General features: G+C 43.0%; 3 protein-coding genes across 4 annotated transcripts in view; all 3 read left to right on the plus strand.

Moving 5' to 3' along the window:
* Positions 1-16405, plus strand: part of LOC134677278 (zinc finger protein 425-like) — a 98937-nt gene that overhangs the window by 15890 nt on the left and 66642 nt on the right. Inside the window, exon 6 of the mRNA XM_063535710.1 lies at positions 1229-1356. Coding sequence (XP_063391780.1) covers positions 1229-1356 — 128 coding nt within the window. The remainder of the gene's footprint in view (positions 1-1228; positions 1357-16405) is intronic.
* On the plus strand, positions 6789-9621 carry LOC134677576 (zinc finger protein 354A-like). 2 transcript variants are annotated; one of them, XM_063536054.1, is made up of 3 exons: positions 6789-6915; positions 8173-8361; positions 9168-9621. In XM_063536054.1, exons 1-3 carry the CDS (start codon positions 6832-6834, stop codon positions 9474-9476), a joined length of 582 nt encoding a protein of 193 aa, XP_063392124.1. In that variant the 5' UTR covers positions 6789-6831; the 3' UTR covers positions 9477-9621. The 2 variants fall into 2 exon arrangements, with proteins under 2 accessions (XP_063392124.1, XP_063392123.1); XM_063536053.1 differs by lacking the exon at positions 6789-6915 and adding an exon at positions 6944-7070 and having other exon boundaries at positions 9168-9619.
* On the plus strand, positions 9599-14629 carry LOC134677234 (oocyte zinc finger protein XlCOF6-like). The gene is made up of 7 exons (XM_063535667.1): positions 9599-9737; positions 9885-10003; positions 10165-10402; positions 10550-10668; positions 11740-11841; positions 13694-13792; positions 14459-14629. Exons 1-7 carry the CDS (start codon positions 9599-9601, stop codon positions 14627-14629), a joined length of 987 nt encoding a protein of 328 aa, XP_063391737.1.

The following is a 16405-nucleotide window of genomic DNA, read 5'->3' on the forward strand; positions in this document are numbered from 1 at the left end:
GTCTGGTCAGCGCTATGGAAAATGACGTCGCTGCGCAGTTGCGTCGACGCTGCGTCGACGTTGCGTCGAGCAGCGGCCATAGAATTGTAGACGCCGACGCTCGAAAGACGCCAGAGGTGGGGGGGGGGGGCTAAGTTTTCACGTCGCATTTACACTACGAAATTATAGTTCGTTTTTTTAGCTTTAGAAAGAACTTCGCACAAGTAAGCTTGTGGTTCCAAATCCGGCACTTTTAGCGGTAATAATTTGAAGTAAATTATATGTATTGACCATGCCACATTAGATAATTCAATAATTATTAACAATTAAAGAGCCTGATAAAAACTGCACGCTTGCTTCTGTGGAGTTCTTTCTAATGCTAAAAGAACGAACTATAGTCGGGTTATTCCTACTAGTTACCACCAAGTTCTTACCAGTGGTAACTACTGGGAATTTTTTTCCCACCTTTTACCACTGGTAACTACTGGGAAAAAAAATCCCACTAGTTACTACCAACTCGGCTTGGTGGTAACTACTGGGAATTTTTATTACAGCACGCTACATTTATACTGTTTTTATTATTATTGAATTCTAACAATATTTTGGTGGTAACTAGTGGGATTTTGTTTTCCCAGTAGATACCAACGGTAAAAGGTGGGAAATTTTTTTCCAGTAGTTACCACTGGTAAGAACTTGGTGGTAACTAGTGGGAATAACTAAATTCCTAGTTAACTAAATTCTCTTACTTCTCGCACCATTTTTATTACATCTCTGTTTAGCCCTATGGTTGATTGGTAGAGAATGCCTTTAGGCGTTAAGTCCGCCATTTGTACATTTTATTTGTATTTTGTGCAATAAAGTTTAAATAAATAAATAATAAATAAATAAATAATAACCCTGCATGACACAAATTTTATTTTATTTTATTTTATTTTTATTACATACATGGAAAACCAACAGCTATAAACATTTCCAAAAACTAAAATAGATTCACAGAGCCAATTACAGGTTCTCACTTATAAAAATTAAGTAGGTAAATAAAGAAGAAATATAATCACAAATCAGTTACACACACAAGTTAAGCAACAGCACAAGCCAAGGTTCCTGTGTACAACTAGCTGCAAGACTGCATAGGCACATTAGGAATGGAAAACATTCATAAACATTCATTTCAACAAACAATCGCGCAGGGCACGAAATTGTTTTGCTTTCATGACTGGCAGAATGTAAGATGTTTTTAACATTGCAGAGCGAGGGTTCGCTCGCCTGCGAGATCTGCTTCGTGCGCTTCAAGCGGCAATGCGTGCGACAGAGACACCAAGATGTTCACCGACTGAAGTTCCTTTGCAACGAGTGCAGCTATGTGTCTAGAGACAGGTGAGACAGAGACAGCACATCAGCCAGAGCGGGACAGAGACACCAAGATGTTCACTGATTGAAAGTTCCTCTGCGAGTGCAGCTATGTGTCTAGAGACAGGTAAGACAGAGACAGCACATCAGCCAGAGCGGGACAGAGACACCAAGATGTTCACTGATTGAAAGTTCCTCTGCGAGTGCAGCTATGTGTCTAGAGACAGGTGAGACAGAGACAGCACATCAGCCAGAGCGGGACAGAGACACCAAGATGTTCACTGATTGAAAGTCCCTCTGCGAGTGCAGCTATGTGTCTAGAGACAGGTAAGACAGAGACAGCACATCAGCCAGAGCGGGACAGAGACACCAAGATGTTGATTGAAAGTTCCTCTGCGACGAGTGCAGCTATGTGTCTAGAGACAGGTAAGACAGAGACAGCACATCAGCCAGAGCGGGACAGAGACACCAAGATGTTCACCGATTGAAGTTCCTTTGCAACGAGTGCAGCTATGTGTCTAGAGACAGGTGAGACAGAGACAGCACATCAGCCAGAGCGGGACAGAGACACCAAGATGTTCACCGACTGAAGTTCCTTTGCAACGAGTGCAGCTATGTGTCTAGAGACAGGTAAGACAGAGACAGCACATCAGCCAGAGCGGGACAGAGACACCAAGATGTTCACAGATTGAAAGTTCCTCTGCGAGTGCAGCTATGTGTCTAGAGACAGGTAAGACAGAGACAGCACATCAGCCAGAGCGGGACAGAGACACCAAGATGTTCACAGATTGAAAGTTCCTCTGCGAGTGCAGCTATGTGTCTAGAGACAGGTAAGACAGAGATAGCACATCAGCCAGAGCGGGACAGAGACACCAAGATGTTCACTGATTGAAAGTTCCTCTGCGAGTGCAGCTATGTGTCTAGAGACAGGTGAGACAGAGACAGCACATCAGCCAGAGCGGGACAGAGACACCAAGATGTTCACTGATTGAAAGTTCCTCTGCGAGTGCAGCTATGTGTCTAGAGACAGGTAAGACAGAGATAGCACATCAGCCAGAGCGGGACAGAGACACCAAGATGTTCACTGATTGAAAGTTCCTCTGCGAGTGCAGCTATGTGTCTAGAGACAGGTGAGACAGAGACAGCACATCAGCCAGAGCGGGACAGAGACACCAAGATGTTCACAGATTGAAAGTTCCTCTGCGAGTGCAGCTATGTGTCTAGAAACAGGTAAGACATAGATAGCACATCAGCCAGAGCGGGACAGAGACACCAAGATGTTCACAGATTGAAAGTTCCTCTGCGAGTGCAGCTATGTGTCTAGAGACAGGTAAGACAGAGATAGCACATCAGCCAGAGCGGGACAGAGACACCAAGATGTTCACTGATTGAAAGTTCCTCTGCGAGTGCAGCTATGTGTCTAGAGACAGGTGAGACAGAGACAGCACATCAGCCAGAGCGGGACAGAGACACCAAGATGTTCACTGATTGAAAGTTCCTCTGCGAGTGCAGCTATGTGTCTAGAGACAGGTAAGACAGAGATAGCACATCAGCCAGAGCGGGACAGAGACACCAAGATGTTCACTGATTGAAAGTTCCTCTGCGAGTGCAGCTATGTGTCTAGAGACAGGTGAGACAGAGACAGCACATCAGCCAGAGCGGGACAGAGACACCAAGATGTTCACTGATTGAAAGTTCCTCTGCGAGTGCAGCTATGTGTCTAGAGACAGGTAAGACAGAGATAGCACATCAGCCAGAGCGGGACAGAGACACCAAGATGTTCACTGATTGAAAGTTCCTCTGCGAGTGCAGCTATGTGTCTAGAGACAGGTGAGACAGAGACAGCACATCAGCCAGAGCGGGACAGAGACACCAAGATGTTCACTGATTGAAAGTTCCTCTGCGAGTGCAGCTATGTGTCTAGAGATAGCTACGCCCACTATCCTTACTATACAGGGTGGAAAAACTTAATGGGCTTTAAAGGAAAGTGCCTTAAAACCTGTTAGCTCATTTCACTTAAAAGACACAATCTTTTATTTGAAAAAACCGGGCAAGTGCGAGTCGGACTCGCGTACGATGGGTTCCGTACCATAAAGCACACAAAGAAACGGAAAAAAATGCCCATAAAACGGTCACCCATCCAAGTACTGACCACGCCCGACGTTGCTTAACTTTGGTCAAAAATCGCGTTTGCTGTATGGGAGCCCCACTTAAATCTTTATTTTATTCTGTTGTTATAGCGGCAACAGAAATACATCATCTGTGAAAATTTCAACTGTCTAGCTATCACGGTTCGTGAGATACAGCCTGGTGACAGACAGACGGACGGACGGACAGCGAAGTCTTAGTAATAGGGTCCCGTTTTACCCTAAAAAGAAATAAAACTGCATTCAATTATTATTTTACGTTCACTTGTCTCGCGGGAATCGAACTGACATTAGAGTGTCTCAAATGTGCATATTTTTTATGTATCGTATATGATACAGGGGGCAAGCGAGGAAGCATCACGCCATGCACGCGGGCAAGACGTACGAGTGCCAACACTGCGGGAAGAGCTTCATGTGAGTTGATTATCTAACCCCCTATCAATGTTGCAATTCAACCCTAACTTCACCGGTGGTATAGTGTGTAGCTTTCAAATAGAGCTCGACGGCTAATCCTATTGTCTATTGTTAAGTAAAACCGCACGTGCTACTTACCTGCAAAAAAAGGTCTTTATTATTCTATTTGGCACCTGAGCGCGGGCTAGTCCAACGCTCAATAAACCAGTGTAGGTGCGCTCTCCGATAACGCGCCTTTGTTAGGCATCTCGATGACACATTTTAGACTGGTTCTGTAGCGTTCGACTCGCCGGCACTCAGTAACCGAAGTACATATTTTTTATGCAGGTGGTGGTGGCACGTGGCACGAGCGGTTTTACTTAACAATAGACAATAGGATGAGCCGTCGAGCTCTATTTGAAAGCTACACACTATACACAACTTCGCCAGTTTTCTTTTATTTGGGTGAATCAACTTTTTCTTGTCACTAGTTGCCTTGATTACAGTATCCTGGGTCACTCCTAAAATACTAGTTATTTCGTATTTAAATGAACCAAACTTGAATTTTTTGGTGGTTATATGGCCTTTCCATAATGGGGCTCCTACTAAGCATGCTTGTAGAACATGGTACGGCAGTTCTAACAAACTATGCTACTATTGTCTCCTGGCTGAGACAGAATAACAACAAGAAATAGTTGATTGACGCATAATATTTACATAATGAAAAGACAATAATGTGATTTCACGGTATAGCTTCACGTCTTCATAGTATAGCTTTATTTGGCGTTAATAAATGCATCGTAATATGCCTAATTGAATAATAAACTATCTTTTCACCACACCAGCTCGGAAAGGCTTACTTTGCACTTCAAAAACTGTTAGCAAAGTTGCATTTTATTCACATGTGAGGCAAAGTAATCAAATGCAATTTTTGAGTTGTTTTCTTATATTTTCGGGTAGAATTGACTTTTAAATGATGATTTTGGATGATAAATATTTAATACCATTCATTTGGATTTGATTTGGTTTGATTTTGTTTATTATTTTGCATTTAATATTTGCTTCGGATTGGTGTTGTGAAAAATTTTGTGTGTCACTCGGGGGCAAATTTTGTTTAACCCTCGTGCTTTGAACCCCACGCAACGCTTAAGATTCCATTTTTCGAACCACTCGCTACGCTCGTGGTCCAATTTTGGAATCTTTCGCTTGCTAGGGTATCAATATTAGCACGAACGGTTAAACAATAACTTTGCCCCCTTGTGAAACAAATAACTTTTATCTCACTACACCTTATAAAACAAAGTCTGCGCCGCGTCTGTATATATCACGAGCGATAAACTCAAAAACTAGGAAACGAATTTTCATGCGGTTTTCACCTACCAATAGAGTGGTTCTTGAGGAAGGTTTAGGTGTATAATTTGTTAAAGTTTTGTGTAACCCGTGCGGAGCCGGGGGGTGGGGCGCTAGTTTGAAATATAAATGGGACTTTTGACGTGATAACGTCTTATAAATCGATGAACACCGGTAGCATGCACGAAAAAGTGTCACGTTGTGGACATATCTCCATGGTAACGTTACGGTCACGTTTTCTTATGACGTTACCACGCAAAATTGTCGTCCCTAAACCGACTTTACAGACAACCTTTTGTGGTCAAAAAACAGTGAGTCAAAACACAGTCGCGCCGTAAAGAGCAGAAGATATTGTTCTCGACAAAAAAAATGACTAAAAATTCGGTCAAGATTCTATAAACAGATGAGAGGTTAAACGAAATGTAACTTATGAGTTTATAACTCAAGAGAAAGAACCGCTGCGCAGCGCTGTAAGCGCTGGTGGCCTAGCGGTAAGAGCGTGCGACTTGCAATCTGGAGGTCGCGGGTTCAAACCCCGGCTCGTATCAATGAGTTTTTCGGAACTTATGTACGAAATATCATTTGATATTTACTAGTCGCTATTCGGTGAAGGAAAACATCGTGAGGAAACCGGACTAATCCCAATAAGGCCTAGTTTCCCCTCTGGGTTGGAAGGTCAGATGGCAGTCGCTTTCGTAAAACTAGTGCCTACGTCAAATCATGGGATTAGTTGTCAAGCGGACCCCAGGCTCCCATGAGCCGTGGCAGAATGCCGGGATAACGCGAGGAAGAAGGAGGAACTCCAGAGAAAGAACCAACACTTCTACCAAAATCATGTACAGATGTATCGCATAATGGATTTCCATCGTATTTTCTCGGAAACGTTCGTATTTGACATGCTACTTCAGTCAACCTCAGTACTTTTTGTACCGAGACTGACTGAAATAGCAAGACAGGTTCGTAGGTTTCCGTGAAAATACGATGGAAAATAATTATTAATTATGTAATACATCTGTATCATAATGTATTTCTACTAAATAGTTATGTAAGCTGACATGTAATTACCTACTACCAAGTATGAGTATGCCTTTCCTTCCACAGTAAAAGTTCGACATATTTGTCGCACGTGCGTCTGGCGCACCCCGCGATGAATGTGGCATGCGACATGTGCGGCGAGACGTTCATAGGACAAGTGGGGCTCAAGATGCACAAGGCCAGGATGCACGCCGAGGTACAGTATACAGGGTGACTCGCAGTAAGAGCTCTACATACTTGTCGCACGTGCGGCTGGCGCACCCCGCGATGAATGTGGCATGCGACATGTGCAGCGAGACGTTCATAGGACAAATGGGGCTGAAGATGCACAAGGCCAGGATGCACGCTGAGGTACAGTATACAGGGTGACTCGCAGTAAGAGCTCGACATACTTGTCGCACGTGCGGCTGGCGCAACCCGCGAGGAATGTGGCATGCGACATGTGCAGCGAGACGTTCATAGGACAAGTGGGGCTCAAAATGCACAAGGCCAGGATGCACGCCGAGGTACAGTATACTGGTTGACTCGCAGTAAGAGCTCGACATACTTGTCGCACGTGCGGCTGGCGCAACCCGCGATGAATGTGGCATGCGACATGTGCAGCGAGACGTTCATAGGACAAGTGGGGCTCAAAATGCACAAGGCCAGGATGCACGCCGAGGTACAGTATACTGGTTGACTCGCAGTAAGAGCTCGACATACTTGTCGCACGTGCGGCTGGCGCAACCCGCGATGAATGTGGCATGCGACATGTGCAGCGAGACGTTCATAGGACAAGTGGGGCTGAAGATGCACAAGGCCAGGATGCACGCTGAGGTAATATAATATCCCAACAAAAACATAAATGTGAAATGAGAGCCAAGTTCAATAGGCTTGACTCGCCGATAAAAGAATTGAGAAGTATATGGGTGCCAAGTTCTGTGCTGTGTAGAAAATCCTGAAATTATAAAGCATTTTACTTGGCTAGTTTTCTCCCGCTCCCGCGTGTCTAGATATTGTTATACATTTTTTTGTGGTCAATAATATGACACTTTAAACTCTCGCGTTTTGTACACATATTCAATCGAGAGGACGGGTACGAATTATCGTCTACTTGGGGACCAGTGATTCAAATGTTGAAACCAGCAGATTGTCTACCCCGAACATTTTTATAAACTAATTTCGGGTAGTTTAGTGTTGTTTTATTAATATCTCCGTTGACATTTGTTGGGACGTCAGTCTTTCCGTGACCACAGCTGGTGCAACTCAGCTGAAACGTCGGAATTAAAGGTAAAAACAATGAAATTATATCGCGGTAGACCCGTTTGTGTAATAAAATATGTCAATAATATGTTTGCAATTGCATATAGGCAGGGGGGTGAAACTATTTCTTTCAATTGAGTATATAAGTAACTAATAGTTAGTTATATACTCAATTTTTAAAAAGCGTAGTCTTTTTCTGATGTTACAAACTATAGGAAAGGGACAGAATGACTCTTCCCTGAATCGCTGTCAAACTTCGGTTTTGTATTAAGTTTTTTTTCTGTACGATAGTACTATTACTTATTATGTGATATAGGTAAGCAGGCAAGTAAGTACATATTCTAAGTTTATATCGCTTAAGAGTAGTAGTAGTAGTAAACTCTTTATTGTACAAAAAGACATTAAAAATAACATACAATTAGTAAGAAGTACAAAGGCGAACTTATCCCTTTGAGGGATCTCTTCCAGTTAACCTTTGAGTGATGAGAGGAGAGAGTGAAAAGAGGGTGACAAATGCAGCAAAATGTACAAGGTACCAGAAAGATAAAGGATATAAATACATACAAAATATAGGATAAACATACATATATTACACAAAAAGGAATGGGCTACGCTTAATTTTATGTATGTATTTTTTACGCTTAATTTCTAGCGAATTTGTTTTTTTCTTTTTCAGAAAATCAAGTGCACCATTTGCTCAGCCAAGTTCGTTAGCATAGCCGCGCTGAACAGACACACGGACACGGCCGGCGAGCACGGAGCCCTGCGGCCGTGCGAGCAGTGCGGCGAGAACTGTGCGAGCGAGCAGGCGCTACAGGAACATGTCAAGGATACGCATCCGACTGAATCACACCGATGTGAGGAGGTCAGTATTGATTTAAGGTGTTTTCGGGTAATTCGGAAAAATGCAGAACGTCGGAAAATTCTTAAAGTCAGCCATAAAGCCGTATTTTTGGAATTACTCGACAATCCGAAGTATTTGGTATTACCTTAATATACTTTGTTAATATTTGTTGTTTCTACATGCAGTCAATTTAGTTTACTATTTTTTTATGGAGGCTAATTAATTAAATCCTCGAACAACTCCCATATAATTGTAGAATTTATCTTCAAGTAACGTAAAAAGAACAGACAGTCTATTTTTTTGTGAAAATAACCAATTTTTCTATACCTTATTCATTGCGTAATTCTATACCTTATTCATATTATTTACGTAATTCTTAGTAAGCAATTTTTCTATACCTTATTCATATTATTTACGTAATTCTTAGTAAGTTTGACCGGTTTAACGACCGGTCTGGCCTAGTGGGTAGTGACCCTGCCTGGAAAGCCGTTGGTCCTGGGTTCAAATCCCGGTAAGGGCATTTATTTGTGTGATTAGCACAGATATTTGTTCCTGAGTCATGGATGTTTTCTATTTATTTAAGTATTTGTGTCTTACATTACATTGGGGCTTACCGGACACCTTTGTGCATGTGTATTTTATTATAAATAAAAATTATTCTATTCATTCTATTCTATTCTATATATCGTTGTCTGAGTACCCGCAACACAAGCCTTCGTGAGCTTACCGTGGGACTTAGTCAATTTGTGTAAAAATGTCCCTATAATATTTATATTATTTATTTATATTTAAGTTACCTCACCTTAAATACGATTGTTTACACACAGTGCGGCATGACGTTCCCAACGCTGTCCGCGTACGACGTTCACCACCGACGCAAGCACCTCAACCAGCGCTACAGCGACGCCGGCCGCCAGCGGCACACGACACGCAAGAAATACCCGCAAACACACAAGCAGGGCCAGTTCGTGTGCGAGACTTGCGGGAAACTCATGCAGGTTAGTGCCAACAGCCCATCTCAACCAGCGCTACAGCGACGCCGGCCGCCAGCGGCACACGACACGCAAGAAATACCCGCAAACACACAAGCAGGGCCAGTTCGTGTGCGAGACTTGCGGGAAACTCATGCAGGTTAGTGCCAACAGCCCATCTCAACCAGCGCTACAGCGACGCCGGCCGCCAGCGGCACACGACACGCAAGAAATACCCGCAAACACACAAGCAGGGCCAGTTCGTGTGCGAGACTTGCGGGAAACTCATGCAGGTTAGTGCCAACAGCCCATCTCAACCAGCGCTACAGCGACGCCGGCCGCCAGCGGCACACGACACGCAAGAAATACCCGCAAACACACAAGCAGGGCCAGTTCGTGTGCGAGACTTGCGGGAAACTCATGCAGGTTAGTGCCAACAGCCCATCACAACCGGCGCTACAGCGACGCCGGCCGGCAGCGGCACACGACGCGCAAGAAATACCCGCAAACACACAAGCGGGGCCAGTTCGTGTGCGAGACTTGCGGGAAACTCATGCAGGTTAGTGCCAACAGCCCATCTCAACCGGCGCTACAGCGACGCCGGCCGCCAGCGGCGCACGACGCGCAAGAAATACCCGCAAACACACAGGCAGGGCCAGTTCGTGTGCGAGACTTGCGGGAAACTCATGCAGGTTAGTGCCAGCAGCCCATCTCAACCAGAGATACAGCGACGCCGGCCGGCAGCGGCACACGACGCGCAAGAAATACCCGCAAACACACAAGCAGGGCCAGTTCGTGTGCGAGACTTGCGGGAAACTCATGCAGGTTAGTGCCAACAGCCCATCTCAACCAGCGCTACAGCGACGCCGGCCGCCAGCGGCACACGACACGCAAGAAATACCCGCAAACACACAAGCAGGGCCAGTTCGTGTGCGAGACTTGCGGGAAACTCATGCAGGTTAGTGCCAACAGCCCATCTCAACCAGCGCTACAGCGACGCCGGCCGCCAGCGGCACACGACACGCAAAAAATACCCGCAAACACACAAGCAGGGCCAGTTCGTGTGCGAGACTTGCGGGAAACTCATGCAGGTTAGTGCCAACAGCCCATCACAACCGGCGCTACAGCGACGCCGGCCGGCAGCGGCACACGACGCGCAAGAAATACCCGCAAACACACAAGCGGGGCCAGTGCGTGTGCGAGACTTGCGGGAAACTCATGCAGGTTAGTGCCAACAGCCCATCTCAACCGGCGCTACAGCGACGCCGGCCGCCAGCGGCGCACGACGCGCAAGAAATACCCGCAAACACACAGGCAGGGCCAGTTCGTGTGCGAGACTTGCGGGAAACTCATGCAGGTTAGTGCCAGCAGCCCATCTCAACCAGAGATACAGCGACGCCGGCCGGCAGCGGCACACGACGCGCAAGAAATACCCGCAAACACACAAGCAGGGCCAGTTCGTGTGCGAGACTTGGAAGAGGAATATCCTAAATGTGTTAAAAAGCGTCTCTGTACCTTCTCAATTCGATTTTTATGCACATCGTAATAAGGTATAACTGTCAACATGGCTATAATACTTTTTTCTGCTCCCGTACTTTTATTTGTCATTTAAAGGGTCGAGCACACACCTTTAAAACCCTACCTTATAGTTGTCAAGACAAGTCTTTAGTCTATTCCCCAAAAAAGAATTTGTGCATACACGCAGTATCTTTTTGACGATTTTACGATACTTCGTGTAAAGCCGGCTTTCGGCTTCGCCTCAAATTGTTACTCACGCCACTCGGCTTTTTTGGCCTCTCTTAAACAACGGTTGCATAAAATACTATGAACGTATAATTATTTTTCTCAAAAATGGACGGCAAAGTCGACTTTGCCGTCTAAAAAGTAGATCGCGAAGCGCGTAATTTATGGTCAGTCAAAAATTAAAAAGTTAAAAACATTGCAGTCTCGATTTTGGGACTGCAATGTTGCATACAAATTCCATTATTTGTCGAGTTCCAAACTTTTTAAAAGTTGAAATGACCATATCAAGTGAAGGCACAGGCCCATTAAACAGCCAAACAGATGATTAGTACCGCGACTATTTAGATGTCTCAAATATGTTGGCGTATTTTTGGCAGACTACACTTCTACACTTCTATTTACAAAATACACTTCTATTTTTTTATTATAAAAAAAAGGCGGCAAGGGCTTATTTCTGTCAAAATATATATGTAAGAACGTTGCTTTTGTAAAATATTTCTATGATATTTATATTTCTTGCACCATTTTTGAGAAAAGCACTATATATGACTCGGCTGGAAGGGTTCTTGCTGGCTTCGGATTCAATTAAACGGACTCCCAAGGTCGTCCGTTTAAAACGAATCCTCAGCCTGCAAGTAGCTACTTCCGAGCCTCGGCTATAATGTACTATTGTGTATGCTAACAGAACGCCACCGCGCTGAGAACGCACCAGCGCTCCCATCTGGACATCAAACCCTTCGCCTGCAACGAATGCCCGAAGAGCTTCACTCTCAAGACCTCCTTGCAAGTAAGTAACCTAAACTTTTTATTTATTAGATTAGATTAGATTTATTTATTTCACAACATATGATTACAGTACAAATTACATTAATGTCAATTTATAAGAATCTATATTGTGATCGTCAGAAATAAATTTAAATAATAGCAAAATAGTCCAAATTAATTAATTTCATTAATAATACATAATATGAAAACTTTCACCTGAGAAGGATCGTCAAATAATAACAATAATAAACAAAGACAATGTCAAGAATAGGTATGCGAATATAAATAATACAGTTATGTCAAAAAATTCACTTATTGAATATAATGGGTTGTCCAGTAAAAAGTTTCTCAATCGACGCTTGAATGTTGTATCAGATGTTTCCGTCCTTATTTCTGCTGCTTTTATTTATAGCCCTATTTCAGAAAAGGTACTTTTTTTATACTATATCTACAGTTTTCCTTATTCTACATTCTACGGTAACCGCTTCTGTGTGCCTTTGGGCAAAGGCCTCCCCCAATCTTCTCCACTCTTCCTTATTATGAACTAATCTGGTCCATGTTTTTGTTTCTGTCCTTCCAGCTATGTCTTGGATTTTGTCGGACCATCTTTTGAACTGCCTGCCTCTGTTCCGTTTGTGCCCTCTGGGGTGCCAGAGTGTTACAGTTTTGGTCCATTTTTCTCTTCCTCTAATAGTATGTCCAGCCCACTTCCATTTCAGTTGTTTTGTTTTGTATGTAACATCAGTAAAGCCTGTTTTATCTCTTAAGTTCTTGCTACTTACTTGGTCTATTCTTCTTGATTCAAGAATAGAGACACCCTAAGTGTAGGTTCAAGAATCTTGAACCTACACTTAGGGTGTCTCTATTTTTTCCCTTAAAGTTTTAAGTCATACTGTATTGTTTGTCCGCATTTTCGTTAGTCATAATTAGGTTTTTCTCAGAAACGCGTTACTTTTCAAGATTGCCATAAAACAATCCTAACCTAACCTATCTATAGGATAACCTTACGAAAATCCTGAAAGGTTAATGATTTCAGAATTATGGCTAATGATAATCTGACAATAATTACATTATGACTTTCAATAATTATGTCAAACAAAGGGATCCGTACACTTAAGAAAACTTGGAACTTTTAACATTTTCATATTTACCAGTTGCTTTTCGGTGAAGGAAAATATCGTGAGGAAACCGGACTAATCCCAGTAAGGCCTAGTTTACCCTCTGGGTTTGGAGGGTCAGATGGCACTCGCTTCCGTAAAAACTGGTGCCGACGCCAATTCCTGGGACTAGTTGCCAAGCGGATAAATACATGTATTTTGTCCCTAATAAGGAAATGACGTAAAGCTACTATTTTCATTTTAATATAAAAAAACCTGCATATTTCCTAGCTGGTTGACTATTAAATACGGTTACAAAATGATTCAATACAGCAGCAAAACATTCATTTAAAATAAAATCGGTTACCAATTTTTCATGTATAACAACTGGCCTTAAAATTTATAGTTTATGATGGTTCATTATTTTATAAGTGGGTAGTCTTTTCATAGTGTAGTTTTTCCTCAGTCACCCGTTGACCACGAACGCTGTAAAGGGGTTCTAAACGTCGGAATGTAGTATCAATTCAATATACGCGATAGGTATAATCCGTTTCAATAGTTTTATTTTAGTAGTAGTAGTAATCACTTTATTGTACACCACACAGGTTTACAAAAATAAATTACAGTAATGGAAGTACAAAGGCGAACTTATCCCTATAAGGGATCTCTTCCAGCTAACCTTTGAGACGATTTTATACGAATTATTAATTTTTCACATATCGTAACTAGTTACCAAATGTTACGAAAGGGGACTAAAGACTTTGCTTGTGTGTGTAGTGGCACATGCGGTCACACACAGGGGAGAAGCCGTACCAGTGCACCGAGTGTCCGCTCGCCTTCAGCCTGAAGGGGAACCTCGACCGCCACCACAAAACTGTGAGTATTCCGAAAATTGAGCAAGAAATGTTTGTGTGCAGGAGCATATCAGGACGCACACGGGGGAGAAACCATACCAGTGCAACAGCTGCCCGCTCGCGTTCAGCTGTCAGGGGAATTTGATTCGACATCGGAAAACTGTGAGTTCTTTGTGAAGCCCTGTTTTAGACCTCAACACGGCTCTGCCAATGTACTGGCTATTTTGCTTTGAGCCCATGCATGCAAAAGTGTAATAATCGAATAGAGTACAATATGATTTGGACGTTTTTAAAAGCCAATTTTTTGAACAATTTTACGACCTAATATTTGCAATTTTACAACCAAAGTAAAGGTGAACATTACTATGATGGGTCCAACCCATTACTTAGTTGTTTCATCTATATGTGAGTCGCTTTACTTCAAACTCGGGTAAATTCATCTGTCAGATTTATATGCGATTTTGGTACTAAGAAAAGGTATTACGGTAGATATTTGCTGAGAGGGTCGAATGGATTTACTAGAGTTCAGTTTGAAGTTAAGCGACACATGTGTAAAAATATTATATATTTATTTATTGGGTATTTGTAACATGGGCCTTTTTGCCTGATTTAAATTTTCTAAATAAATAAAAATTATTTAATAAATGATTAGTTTTTCACTATGACTATGACATTTTTGTTTCTTCAGGCACATCTGGGCATGCGTCAAAGCGTCCCCTGCCCTATCTGCGGACGCATCTTCACCACCAACTCCTGCGTCAGAGTCCATATCAAGACGGTTCACCACGGTCAGCCGGGACCCAAGCGGGACCGACGTAAGCGGAGCAAGTTCGGCAAGGAGCTGTTAGATAATAAATAATGTAAGCTACTCTATTAGACGTTTTATTTAATGATTTACTGTTCCCCACCAACTGAGAGTTCACATCAAGACGGTTCACCACGGTCAGCCGGGACCTAAGCGGGACCGACGTAAGCGGAGCAAGTTCGGCAAGGAGCTGTTAGATAATAAATAATATAAACCACTTAATATGAAGTTTTACTCATTGTGTCTGAGTCCACATTAAGACGAAAGTGGAGGACTGCTGCGAAACCGCCTTTTCATACAAACGTAGACCTCATTTTCTTTTCTGGAAGGCTGGATATTAACGCTATTGAAAATAGTTTGACACAATTTGTTTGTATATCAATCACATTACAGATATACCCCTACGTTTGATTTTTTCGAATTTTTAATTATTAGACATATATGACATATAAACAATGATGGAAGCTGCGTTCCCGAGATCAAGCGCCGAATCGCAATGGCTAAAGACGCCATGACGCGCCTTCAGGTTATCTGGAAAAACCGTAGTATAAGCTTTTATACGAAAACCCGCCTGGTCAGAGCCTTGGTCTTTCCCATCTTCATGTACGGAGTAGAGACATGGACAATACTGGCAAGAGAGAGACAAAGAATCGACGCATTCGAAATGTGGTGCTGGAGGCGAATGCTTAGGATACCGTGGACGGCCAAGCGCACAAATGCGTCTATTCTTTCCCAACTGGGCATCAAAACACGTTTGTCCACCATCTGCCGACATCGGTTGCTGGCATACTTTGGCCATGTAATGCGAAGAGGTGCTGAGAGTCTCGAGAAACTGGTCGTGATTGGTGGAGTGGAAGGCAAGAGAGGTCGCGGTCGCTCGCCAACCAGGTGGACAGACCAAGTTAGAGAAGCCACTTCCTCGAGCAAATTCCATCAAGCAGTGAGGGCAACAATGGATCGAGACCGATGGAGACAGCTGATCAAGGATGTGAAACCTAGTGATCACGATCCTCAGGAATGAGGGAACGACTGAAGAGAGAGAGAGACATATATAGGAGCATTTAAAAACTATATGATTGAAATCTGTTTTCGCTCCTAATTTTTACAATAATCATAAATTTAAAAGGGCAAACGTAGGGGCATAGATAGCTATGGTTAGTATACATCAAATTATGTAAAAACATTTTCCATAATGACAATGTCCAGAGAGAAAAATGAGGACTCCGTTTGTATAGAGAAACGGCCGTCCCCTTTCCTATTAAGATTAGTCTAAATTTTTGTTTTGTCTCAGTTTTGGGCCCCGTGCTTTACATACTATATACAGTTGACCTGCCGCGTCGCCTAAAATGCAGTATTAGTACTTTTGCGGATGACACCAAGTTATTTGCTAACCCACTCGTAGATTACAGCCATCTACAAGATGATCTGAATGCATTAGCAAGCTGGTCTAAAGAATGGCTAATCAATCTGAATTCTGCCAAATGTACTATACTTCACATAGGAAATCGGAACCCCCGCCTAACTTACAACTTGGATGGCACTCCACTAACGGCTGTAAAAACACAAACTGACCTAGGCGTTAAGATCTCAGAGGATCTAAAGTGGGAAGAGCACATCTCTACAATGGTAAAGAAAGCCAGAAGCCTGATTTACCTCATTAGAAAAGCTTTCAAAACCTTGACACCAGAAATGATGTTAAAAATTTACAAAACCTATGTCAGACCCATACTGGAATATGCTTTTCAAGCCTGGAGTCCTTACTTTGCCAAGGACATAGATATGCTGGAGAAGGTTCAACGGAGTTTCACAAAACTACCAAGGCAACTTAAG

Source organism: Cydia fagiglandana, chromosome 26 (assembly GCF_963556715.1).
Source record: "Cydia fagiglandana chromosome 26, ilCydFagi1.1, whole genome shotgun sequence".
NCBI lineage: Eukaryota > Metazoa > Arthropoda > Insecta > Lepidoptera > Tortricidae > Cydia > Cydia fagiglandana.

Bases quoted from the DNA above. Each gene is read 5' to 3' on its own strand.
- LOC134677234 (XM_063535667.1), top strand. From the start codon at position 9,599: ATGCAGGTTAGTGCCAACAGCCCATCTCAACCAGCGCTACAGCGACGC. The intron at 10,004-10,164 runs GTTAGTGCCAGC...CATCTCAACCAG, and splicing joins CTTGCGGGAAACTCATGCAG to CGCTACAGCGACGCCGGCCG. The intron at 10,669-11,739 runs GTTAGTGCCAGC...GTATGCTAACAG, and splicing joins CTTGCGGGAAACTCATGCAG to AACGCCACCGCGCTGAGAAC.
- LOC134677576 (XM_063536054.1), top strand. From the start codon at position 6,832: ATGAATGTGGCATGCGACATGTGCAGCGAGACGTTCATAGGACAAGTG. The intron at 6,916-8,172 runs GTACAGTATACT...TTTCTTTTTCAG, and splicing joins AGGCCAGGATGCACGCCGAG to AAAATCAAGTGCACCATTTG. The intron at 8,362-9,167 runs GTCAGTATTGAT...GTTTACACACAG, and splicing joins AATCACACCGATGTGAGGAG to TGCGGCATGACGTTCCCAAC.